The sequence below is a fragment of the Oncorhynchus masou genome, chromosome 22 (assembly GCF_036934945.1).
Source record: "Oncorhynchus masou masou isolate Uvic2021 chromosome 22, UVic_Omas_1.1, whole genome shotgun sequence".
Taxonomy (NCBI): Eukaryota; Metazoa; Chordata; class Actinopteri; order Salmoniformes; family Salmonidae; genus Oncorhynchus; species Oncorhynchus masou.
This window is the reverse complement of record NC_088233.1, coordinates 25,946,792-25,958,728: the sequence shown is the minus strand read 5'-3', so window position 1 is coordinate 25,958,728 and position 11,937 is coordinate 25,946,792. Positions and strand designations below refer to the sequence as shown.

The window sequence follows — 11,937 nt, the reverse complement described above, 5'->3', positions numbered from 1 at the left end:
CCAAAGTAACAAAGCCTACCATCAGTAACACAATACGCCGCCAGGGACTCAAATCCTGCAGTGCCAGACGTGTCCCCCTGCTCAAGCCAGTACATGTCCAGGCCCGTCTGAAGTTTTCTAGAGAACATTTGGATGATCCGGAAGTAGATTGGGAGAATGTCATATGGTCAGATGAAACCAAAATAGAACATTTTGGTAAAAACTCAACTCGTCATGTTTGGAGGACAAAGAATGCTGAGTTGCATCCAAAGAACACCATACCTACTGTGAAGCATGGGGGTGGAAACATCATGCTTTGGGGCTGTTTTTCTGCAAAGGGACCAGGACGACTGATCCGTGTAAAGGAAAGAATGAATGGGGCCATGTATCGTGAGATTTTGAGTGAAACCTCCTTCCATCAGCAAGGGCATTGAAGATGAAACGTGGCTGGGTCTTTCAGCATGACAATGATCCCAAATACACCGCCCGGTCAACGAAGGAGTGGCTTTGTAAGAAGCATTTCAAGGTCCTGGAGTGGTCTAGCCAGTCTCCAGATCTCAACCCCATAGAACATCTTTGGATTTGAAAGTCCGTGTTGCCCAGCAACAGCCCCAAAACATCACTGCTCTAGAGGAGATCTGCATGGAGGAATGGGCCAAAATACCAGCAACAGTGTGTGAAAACCTTGTGAAGACATACAGAAAACGTTTGACCTCTGTCATTGCCATCAAAGGGTATATAACAAAGTATTGAGATAAACTTTTGTTATTGACCAAATACATATTTTCCACCATAATTTGCAAAGAAATTCATTAAAAATCCTACAATGTGATTTTCAGGATTTTTTTTTCTCTCATTTTGTCTGTCTTAGTTGAAGTGTACCTATGATGAAAATTACAGGCCTCTCTCATCTTTTTAAGTGGGAGAACTTGCACAATTGGTGGCTGACTAAATACTTTTTTGCCCCACTGTATACAGTACTTGCACATATGCACATGTAGTACTCAGCAAAACATCTGCATACCAGGAGATTATTTTTTTTTTACCAGACCCCAATATTCTGTAACTATACTGGGTACTTTGTCTATTCCCCTCCTTTGCATCCACTGGCCAGTAGTCAGTTAGGGAAATCAGCCTCCTGTTTCTTTGCACAACAGAGGTTATGTCAGACCATTTGCCTAACTGCTCAGTAATCTCTCTGAGACCGATATTCACACATTTCCCTATGTTTCAGACACCCAGCAACATCAACAAACACAACACTAAAATCAGACTGGATTCCAGCCGTTCACACAGATCAGTAATGTTGCTGATTTAAACTGATAAAATCATCAATATCACCTCTTTATCTACTGTAGTTGTGATATTGTATGCATACAGGAAGGCTTATCTTGATATGATAGTGTATGTATGCGGATATGCATTGTGCAGCACTTCAGAATTCATGGATGAGCAAGGTTAATAAATAATAGGTGCTTTCTCTCCCTGATCATTTAACAACTCCGTTTACATTCAACCTATATGATGCAAGGTATGGTTTAATATAACATGGTTTTCGTTGTTAAACTTAATTTACATTGTCCTGATTCATGGAGGTCTAATCAAACGTTGACACTAACAGCCGTCTGCATAATATCTCAGTAGAATATGCTATGTATATTCTGTGTCGACGGACTTTATGTCTGTCCTCAATTTAGCAAAAAGTCTTATGAAAAATATCTTGAACTGTCAACTTGGACCAGATCCAATCAGAAGAAATGTTGAAGTTTTGGCCAGTTTGATATGCTGGCCCTGATGTTCGGCCGTTGATGTTGAAATTAAGCCATTTGCTTCACTCTTTACTTAATTTCCTTTTCAAAACATTTGAAAAATACAGACTGCCACGACCTCCTCCTCGCTACAATGTCAAACTCAAACTCCAGTCATATAAAGTAGCACAACAGTGGGTGTGAAAGCAAAGAGACTGAACATTGATAACATTTTCAAAGATGGGTACATTTTGCGGACTTCAACAAAGACACCAAAAGAATGACACAGCAATCAGTGTTATGTAAAGGAGGAGGAGAAAAAAAACATGAATTGAACAGAGCAGGGGTGGAGGCATGGACAGGGATTTGACTGCAAACACAGGGTGTGAGAAAGGGGGCATTGAGTGTCGCTTTTGTTATCTGACCGGACATCAGAGGCGAGTCATCTGTCCATCACCCCGCGGTGTCAGCAGAACAGCCATGACATGCACCAGAGAACAATTAACTGCCTGGCATTTTACAATCTCAGTGATAAGAGAGCAATGTCATGTCCTATCTCTAAAACTGATGGCTTCTCATAGACAGGCATAGAGAGAAAGAGAGAGCGAGAGAGAGATTTGAGCCTCATCCAACACCTCTGTATGAAGGCCTGGTTCCCTGCTCTCTGTTGACAAATGGGTACTGATCCCATCTAGCTAAAATTGAAACAGACCAAAATGTAATTGGCAGTTAAAAGTGAAAGCTTGGGTCAGATAAGATTGCTTGATTATTAAAAAAATGAAAATAGAAAAACTCAGCTGGAGTTCTTGTTACATTTGTATGATAGCAGTCAATAAAGTTCAGATTGACATGAAGGGCTCAACAGGGAGAGTTGTCATTCAACTTATTCGTTCTATAATAATCCCACTCGGCACAGATGTCAGTTCACAGTAAAACATTTTTACATTTGGTTGAGTTGTCAACTAATGTAAATCCAACGTGAAATGAACAGTGGGATGTTCATCTAGCTCACTCAAATAATGACGCACAGGCAGGTTTCGTCTGTTGTTTCAAAAACACAAGTCCTTTATTATTTAAAATACAAATATGGTATTTACACATTTCTTTTTACAGCATAGCGTAGTAAATGGGTGAAGATGAGTTGACATTGCAAAATGAGAAGACATTTCTCAGCATCAGATCTTGAAGAACACACATAGAACATCCTCTAATTTCCGCATGTCCCATTGTTGCATCTGAATGTGCTCTATCATACTATCCTGAGCTGCCATTGTGTTTGGGCCAAACAGTTCTCTGTTTATCCTTTACATGAATAGGGAAGTTGTGGTTCTATTGTGAGATCTGTTACATATTCATAACTAAAACAAATTTGAAGAGGATGAATGCAAAGAAGACAAGAGTTTCATATTTACTAAAGGAGATGTCTTGCATAACACATCAATCAAACATACTTCGGAAAGAACATTACACAGTTTAAATGTGTACAACAAGCTGGAAATATTTAAAATAACGCATCTATAGTTTTTAAAACTTTTGAATTAACTAGGCAAGTCAGTTAAGAACAAATTCTTATTTACAATGATGGCTAAGGAACAGTGGATTGACTGCCTTGTTCAGGGGCAGAACGACAGATTTGTACCTTGTCAGCTCAGGGATTCAATCTAGCAACCTTTCGGTTACTGTCCCAAAGCTCTAACCACTAGGCTACCTGCTGCCCCAAATGCTTTTTGCTGTTCAATCAAAAATAGCTTTCAGTGCAAATAGTCACCACTCTCTGAACAGGAAAATGTAAGCAGTCAAATGTAAATTATGGTAAATATATCATACAGAAACTCCCAAAAACGTCAAGAGTTGCAATGAGGCTTTCTGCTCCTCTTTGTAAAATAAACAACATATATAGTAAAACATCACAGTGACACATTAAAATCCAACAAAATAACATAAATAGACATCTTCGCATGGTAGTTAAAAAAAGGCACAAAATGGTGGAGAGGCTTCCTCTTTCACTTCTCTGACTCCCTCCATCCTCGTGCATTCCTTCCAAACTTGTAGACCAGCCTTCGTCCATCTACACGTTCCAGGATTTCCCGTTTGTAGTAATATCTGGAAGGGTACAAACAGGGACCTTAACGGAACAGCCAAAATGACTTCCTTTCAACCAGGAAATAAACATGAATAAACATGAAACCACCCTAATCCTTTCAGTCTCTACCTCATAGCTCGGCTGAGCTTCTCGTAGGTCATGCTGCTATTGTTCTTCTTCTTGCCCCACAGCTGAGCCACGGCCTCTGACTTGAGGAAGCGGAACACGCCCTCTGTCCGATCCTCCCACTTGATCAGGCCTGGGTTCCGCTCTGGGTTCAGCAGAATGTCCCTAATGAACTCCCAAAGGTGGGTCCCCCGGGGGTCTGAGAAAAAACACACAGGTGGTGGAAATTAGAACCATCTACTATCAGTTTTTACATGGGCGAAATGTTGAGCATTTATATTAAAATATATTATTCGATAGTACTGAAGATGTTCATGTAAATACTACTCACTGTGTTTTTTGACTTGATGAGGGCGACTGTGAGATCTATTTGTGTCTGGAATTAAAATAATAAACAGATATGGTAATTTAGCAGATGCTTAAAACAAATAAAAATTAAGACATTTAATACATTTGATACATGTGGCAATCGAACCCACAAGTTGGTCTAGCATCATAGTAGTCCAACCAACTAACCTACAGCAGCAGGTAGCCTAGTGGTTAGAGCGTTGGTCCAGTACCCAAAAGGTCACCAATTTGAATCCCCAAGGTGAAATAATTTTTCGATATGCCCTTGAGCAAGACACTTAACCCTAAGTGCTCCAGAGTACCACTTGACAATAGCAGACCCAAGATGTCCCCACTCTCAGGGGGAGTTGGGATATGCAAAAAGCTTTCCAAGGATATGCAGTTGACCTGGGTGGGACAAAGCAGGGCCTAGAACCTTTTATGCATAATATGAACTATTGCTCGCTGGCTCAGAGACTTGGAAACATCCCGTGACCACACCTGACACCACTTACTTAAACATCTGCCCATTTCTAGTTGTTAGCAATCTCATTCTACCAATCTCATTTTTTTCAGATATTGTTCACAATTTGTGGAAGCCATCTGATGTGTTTCCAGGTCTGAGCATCAGTAATTCCCTTATAGCTTGTCAATGAAAGATTACTTTTTTTTTTTTATTTAGTGTGTGCTTGATCTTGTGTATTCTGAACTGTGTAACTCCTACCTAACTTCTGATCATTTCCTCACAATCTCCCAAATGTCTTCTTTCCAAATATGCCACGTTTTTGCATGTCGGAATCATGTAATTACACATGAATAGCAGTTACTTTTGAGTATGTCTATTTAGGCGGAAATCTACATTTTGCCATTACATTAGAAATACAATTAAACATACCTTCATTTCGGCGGAGTTACAGCCCACTAGCACTAGCTATTGCTACCCATGGTAGATGTAGATTTTTTAAATATTCTTTTTACAAATCAATACTTGGAGTCAAATATCAATCTAATATTGTCCAAAAATAAAATTGCAATTGAATCAATTTTTCCCCATCACAAATCCACACATGTTTGCCTATTATTTTTTTAAACTTTATTTAACTAGGCAAGTCAGTTAAGAACAAATTCTTATTTTCAATGACGGCCTAGGAACAGTGAGTTAACTGCCTGTTCAGGGGCAGAACGACAGATTTGTACCTTGACAGCTCAGGGATTTGAACTTGCAACCTTCCGGTTACTAGTCCAACACTCTAACCACTAGGCTACCCTGCCGTACAAATCTAACCTTTGTACCACTGTTTTACGCATTTCAGATTTTATTCCATGGAGCCCAACACTGTTCAATTACATGGGTGTGGGGAACATAAACAGGATGAGTTTGTTCAGGTGTATTGTCATGCATTGTTTGCTCAGTGACGTTGAGGTGATGTAGTTTGGTGATAAGGAGTAGACTCAGCTGCCTCTTTCCCAAAATGATCACTCACTGAATGTTCATGGACTTTACTCAATAGACTTGTATTGCCACTCTGTTTGCTCAGTAATATAATAATATATGCCCTTCAGCAGAAGCTTTTATCCAAAGCGACTTACAGTCCTGCATGCATACATTTTACGTATGGGTGTTCTCAGGAATTGAACCCACTACCCTGGCGTTACAAGCGCAATGATCTAGCAATTGAACTTCAAAGGACCACGATGAAACCATATTTTCTTTGGGGACTCAGCTACTGTAGGTCGATGTCTTCCCCTGGATTGGGGCTCGTTCCAATTAGTGTGTTTAGATAAGGTTTAGTAGGTTTTCAGTCCTCATCTTTGGTCTTGTTTCTTACCTGGACTGGAGGGAGTGGGTGAGGCCACAGGTGCAAGCGATTGAAACGAGGGATCGTAAATATCTAAAACGTAAAGAAATATCAACAAGTAAAAAATTATGCTGTCCGTAAGTTAGTTAAAATTTGTACCTTTCTCCAAAATTCTATCCATTCCAATGTAGTACCTACCTGCAGGATAGATGCTAGGTTCTGTGAATGGGCAAGGGAAATCTACTAAAACAGGAGAGCACATTAAGCTTGCATGTACGCTTAAGAGGCATTATATACATTTAACATTTTAGCAGACACTCTTATCCAGAGCAACTATTGCTCAAGGGCACATCATCAGATTTTTCAGTCAGTCGGCTCGGAGATTCAAACCAGCAAACCTTCGGTTACTGGCCCAACACTCTTAACCGCTAGACTACCTGCCGCCCATCTGAAGTGTTTAGTCTAATCACAGACTAGTTTCAACTTACATCATTTATTAATTAAATAGTGTCAAACAAGTTGAGACATGCATAGATACGTAATAACTGGATGAGTTTCTTAGGAATGACTTGAAGTACATGACTCGTTCATGCATGCCAGTGTTTATCTATGGTGCTTTTACCATCTGGCTCTGATTTGATAACGTCCAGTGGTGAAAATTCCACACCAGGATACTGACCTGTGTAGGGATGACATGGAGAAACAAGGGCTCATTTAAGGGTAATACCATTACACGTACAGTAACAACATGGGCTTTCATTATTTTGTGTTAATCAAACTTAATATTGAATTCCTAAATCCTTGATCCTCCTACACTGGTACAATTTACTGTTCCTGTTTTTTTGTGGTATTCTAACCGACTCAAGTGTTAACTGAAATTAAATACTACCATTCAACATTTGATGACCTAATCTATCACAGTATGTTTCAACATTGCATGGCCTGACCTGGCCTTCATTCCGATAAACATAACAATAACAAAGAACATTATAGTCCAGTGTGTGAACCCACCGCTCCATTTGAGCTCGGTGAGGCTGTGGTAGAGGATAGGCCCCACGGTGCCCGCAGCACGGGTGAAGTCCTGGTAGGTCATGCTGCACAGCTGACGTCCGTCCACATCAAAGTTCTGGAAGGGGATGGTGGCAGCGTCGATCTGGTGCATATCCAGCATCTGCTGCAGCCACTCCCACACCTGATACTTCGACCAATACTGAGGCTGGGAGTCCTGGGACCACAGGCGACTGGTGTAACCAGGCATCACTGTGGAAACTGGAGTCAGGGGTAAAGGTAGCGATTAAGTGGGGGGTTTTCATACTTTGAATGTGTTGGGGGTGTAGTGAAAACATTTGAACTCCGGCTAGCCCAGGTATTTGTAAATAATTAAACCAGCAGAGCAATTCACTGAATTGAGCAACCACACTAGTCCTCACTGTCTGAGCAGGGGTAGGAGCTCCATGTTGTGGGCAGCTGGCTCTCAATGCTGGCAGTGGATGGGATGCTCATGATACAGGTGGTATGACGGACCATGGTCCAGAGCTGGGGGAGAAAGACACATACATTCAGTATGGAGTAAAACCCTGAACAAGATGATTGGTAGGTTACAGTGTAATCCCACACGGTGCACACAAACGGTGTCTTTCCCAAATCTGAGTATCTGAGTTGAGATAGGGTATGTTTCTATATGACGACATTGACAGATGTGAAACAGGATGACAAAGGGAGTCAGTGTGAAGACAGCATGGGAGTGATTGGGTGACATGCTCACCGTCCTCAACACGTGTATTTGCAAAGTGATGGATCTGTATGTCTGTCTGTTTTGCATACATATAGGCCTATTTGTTCTTCTGATTGTTGAATGAATTGAGTCAGACACACAATGATGTGTTAATACCGGAGAACTCGACAATTCTGTGCAGAAACGCCTGCAGGACATGTGTGATTGACAACCCAGATAAAACAAGCTCTTCCTTTAAATTACATGTCTGTATTTTAAAATAGATTAGTTTACAGTGCAGTTCCTTTTTTTCAGAACTACATCCCCTTAGGATGTCAACACATATTAATAGTGCTGTGATACTCAGGTAATTATAGTTGCTAATGCCAATTAATGAACTGTATACATATGAAGGAATGCATCATCAAGTGTGCAATATGTAATATGCTTATTCAATAGGGTAGGCAATAGCCGTTGTAGTTCTGTATACTGGAGAAATACATGAAGAAATTAAACACTTCCCAATGCCACGATCAGATCAACTTTGACTGTAATGACACAATTAAAGTTTAAAAACAAGTTCAAATAAAGTTCTAAAGAATTGGTAATGAAGTGTTATTGTAAAGGTGAATACAACATAAATAGTATCAATCATTAGTTATTTGAATATCTTTGGGAAGACGTCTGTAGTGCACAGCAGGTGAAGCACTGTGTCTTCTCCGTAACCCCACCGTAAAGGACTGCCCGTGAAACGTTAATAGTGTGCCAACAACATGGCTACGTTCATTTACTGTTGTTGAGAAAATACTTCACCACAACTATATTTGCATGTTATATGTAAATATACAGTACATTAGAATTGCAGGTCGGCACTGAGGCCTATGACAAGAATATTGAAGGTGGGGTTGTTGCAACACTGTACGTGTAATGGCCTTGTCACGTGTTTTACTGTTGTCTAGACTGTAGTCCATTTATCTCAACTTTGTGGAAGAGAATGCCTACCTGGAGTTTAACTTTTTGAGCATCTATAGTAAATGTATAATTTGCGGTCAATTATTGTTCACTAATAGGTGCTTCCAGGGACAGCTCATCTCAAAATCAGCCAACTTTTGAAATCTGAAAACATCTTGATTTTGGATTGAATATTTAATTTGACAATGTAGTCTGCTTTATCATATTGTAAGAGTGTATTATAAACGAATATGGTCTGTCTGTGAAAGATTGTCATAGTGCTCATCTGCAGCATCAGTTTGACAAACAATAGACTCAGACCTATATTCAGCTTCTCTTTATTGACCACTACCTGGAAAAGGCTGGATTATGATGGCTAATAAAAACAATGACACAAAATAACTGTACAACACCATGTTTTACAGTACATGACCTATGTGGGCACAGTGACAGGCTGAATGAGAAACATAAATTAAACCAAGTCTTCCTCAATCCTAAACAAAAGCAGTTTCCCTAGAACAAGATCCCCGAATGAGATTTCACTAGAGATATGTGGCACTTGGCAGTTTAGGCCATGGCTTTGGTTCTGCTCAGGATGCCAAGTCTCACCACCTGCATGCTTTGTGTTAACTCTCAGTGCTGTCTACTATTTGTCTGCCTACCATCTAGTCTGAGCCGTCTGAAGACTGCCTGTCTTCATGGAAGTAGACTGCAGGTATTGTATTTCCTGACTGTTTAGTTTGGTATGTCCCTATCATCGTGTAACAGTTTCCATTTACTACAATCTCCTGGTCTGTTCAAGATTAACTTATTAATGATCCAATTTGTGAACTATTCAGCAGTGAGTAATACAGTTCCATGTTAGCTAGGCAAAGCTTTAGGGAAACTTGCCCCTGATCAATATTCACTACATGTGCATCTTATCACCCAACAAAATAAAAAAGCTCATTGCAGAATATATTTACCTGTAATCATGATGATAAGCTTACAGATGAAGGAAATAAACGGACAAACAAATGATCACTGACAAATGTAACTTTTGGTAAGCAGTAAACAAGTGCAGGCAGGTCACACTTCCCTATACTGAAGCTTCTGGAGAATCCCTCTGTGGAGTTTTATCTCAATGGATTTAAGTTACAACCCATGTGAGGTGATTATAGTACACTAGCGTGTAGATGTACTGCACCTTGTCACATATTACTATGATACACAAGCATTTCACTACACTCGCATTAACATCTGCTAACCATGTACAGTATATGTGACCAATACAATTTGATTCGAATTGATTTCATTATAAAAGGAGCTTACCAACATTTGTTTTGCTTCTCCTTCAAAGGGGAAGTGTGTAAATCAAAACAAAACAGGGCCCATGAGGAGTACATTTGTCCATGATCAAATTTACTTTGTAAACAAAAGCGTAAGCCATTTATTTTAGGACTTCAAATGCAAGCCACAGTTATTTAAAGCCTAGTGTATATTCAGTCATCTTCTTTAGCGCTGTATGAACGGCATTGTAGCAGTTTTTTCTAATGCTCAATTAGAATTACAGGCAATCAAAGCTTGACACACAGTTAGATAAATGAATCAAACCATCACATTCTAGTCTGAAAGACACCTAAAAGTAGTGCCTACATTGCTTTGTTACAGTTCGAATACCCACTGTCTGCATAGCCAAAACACCAATTCACTCCTAAGCCCAGCCATTTCAGCCATTGTTTTGATTGCGCTATTCAGTCAGTATAACAGCGACTAACAACATAGAAGCAAAGCTGGTTGCCTAGCAATGCTCAGCATGGTTTCCTACCAGAGCTATGGACTGGGTTCCGACCAGGATGGGAGGTGTCGTCTCTCTCTCTCTCTCTCTCGCTCTCTCTCTCTCTCTCTCTCTCCTCTCAGATGACTTCAGGTAGGTAAGGTAGCTAGCTGTGTTTCTCTCCACAAATGAGTGGAGTGTTGTTTTCAGTGCTAGAAGCTGTGCTCTTTTGCTTCCCAAAACTTTAAAAAAGTTCCAGCCCACACACACACCAAGGTGCTGCCCCAGCAGTGGTTATTTTATGCTGTCAGCTTCCTTGTCCTATCCTTATCCCTCCCCAATTGGCTACCAGGACAGGTTCGGGACAGATAGGAATTTGCATACGAATGACTGAGTGAATTACAACACATCTGACATACTGTAGGTGTTACTTTCACTCTTTGGGCTCTCTCTCTGGTCTCTGGTCTGGTCTCTGGTCACTCTCTCTCTCTCTCTCTCTCTCTCTCTCTCTCTCTCTCTCTCTCTCTCTCTCTCTCTCAATTCAATTCAATTCAATTCAAGGGGCTTTATTGGCATGGGAAACATGTGTTAACATTGCCAAAGCAAGTAAGGTAAACAATAAAAATTAACAGTAGACATCACACATACAGAAGTTTCAAAACAATAAAGACATTGAAAATGTCATATTATATATATATATACAGTGTTTTTACAAGGTACAAATTTGAAAGGACACAAGATAAAATAAATAAGCATAGATATGGGTTGTATTTACAATGGTGTTTGTTCCTCACTGGTTGCCCTTTTCTCGTGGCAACAGGTCACAAATCTTGCTGCTCTGATGGCACACTGTGGAATTTCACCCAGTAGAAATGGGAGTTTTTCAAAATTGGATTTGTTTTCGAATTCTTTGTGGATCTGTGTAATCTGAGGGAAATATGTCTCTCTAATGTGGTCATACATTGGGCAGGAGGTTAGGAAGTGCAGCTCAGTTTCCACCTCATTTTGTGGGCAGTGAGCACATAGCCTGTCTTCTCTTGAGAGCCATGTCTGCCTACGGCGGCCTTTCTCAATAGCAAGGCTATGCTCGCTGAGTCTGTACATAGTCAAAGCTTTCCTTAATTTTGGGTCAGTCACAGTGGTCAGGTATTCTGCCGCTGTGTACTCTCTGTGTAGGGCCAAATAGAATTCTAGTTTGCTCTGTTTTTTCTCTCTCTCTCTCTCTCTCTCTCTTCTCTCTCTCTCTCTCTCTCTCTCTCTCTCTTTCTCTCTCTCTCTGTCTTTGTTTCTCACATGCACGGCCACACACACATACAAACACAGAATGTCGCTAGGTGTCATGAAGTTCGCATTGTCTCAAACCTGATGATGTTTCTGTCTCAGAACATTTGGCTAAAGATAGACTCTGAAAATATATTTGACTAACCTTTCGAAGCTAACAGTAAGAACGGTGG

At 40.4% G+C, this 11,937-nt stretch overlaps 1 protein-coding gene across 2 annotated transcripts; it reads right to left on the bottom strand.

The window, feature by feature from the left end:
* Positions 1-2,769: 2,769 nt before the first annotated feature.
* Positions 2,770-10,777, bottom strand: ehf (ets homologous factor). 2 transcript variants are annotated; one of them, XM_064929727.1, is made up of 9 exons: positions 10,535-10,777; positions 7,493-7,598; positions 7,074-7,331; positions 6,685-6,741; positions 6,261-6,302; positions 6,093-6,155; positions 4,268-4,312; positions 3,940-4,135; positions 2,770-3,830 (listed from the first exon to the last, which is right to left on the bottom strand). In XM_064929727.1, the coding sequence occupies exons 2-9, from the start codon at positions 7,587-7,589 to the stop codon at positions 3,731-3,733; spliced, it is 858 nt and encodes a 285-aa protein (XP_064785799.1). In that variant the 5' UTR covers positions 7,590-7,598; positions 10,535-10,777; the 3' UTR covers positions 2,770-3,730. The 2 variants fall into 2 exon arrangements, with proteins under 2 accessions (XP_064785799.1, XP_064785800.1); XM_064929728.1 differs by having other exon boundaries at positions 6,261-6,305; positions 10,535-10,761.
* Between the last annotated feature and the right edge of the window lie 1,160 nt (positions 10,778-11,937).

Coding starts and splice junctions, on each gene's coding strand:
- ehf (XM_064929728.1), bottom strand. CDS start 7,589: ATGGTCCGTCATACCACCTGTATCATGAGCATCCCATCCACTGCCAGC. Junction 7,332..7,492: donor CTCCTACCCCTGCTCAGACA/GTGAGGACTAGT, acceptor CCCTGACTCCAG/TTTCCACAGTGATGCCTGGT. Junction 4,136..4,267: donor TCATCAAGTCAAAAAACACA/GTGAGTAGTATT, acceptor GTTTTTTCTCAG/ACCCCCGGGGGACCCACCTT.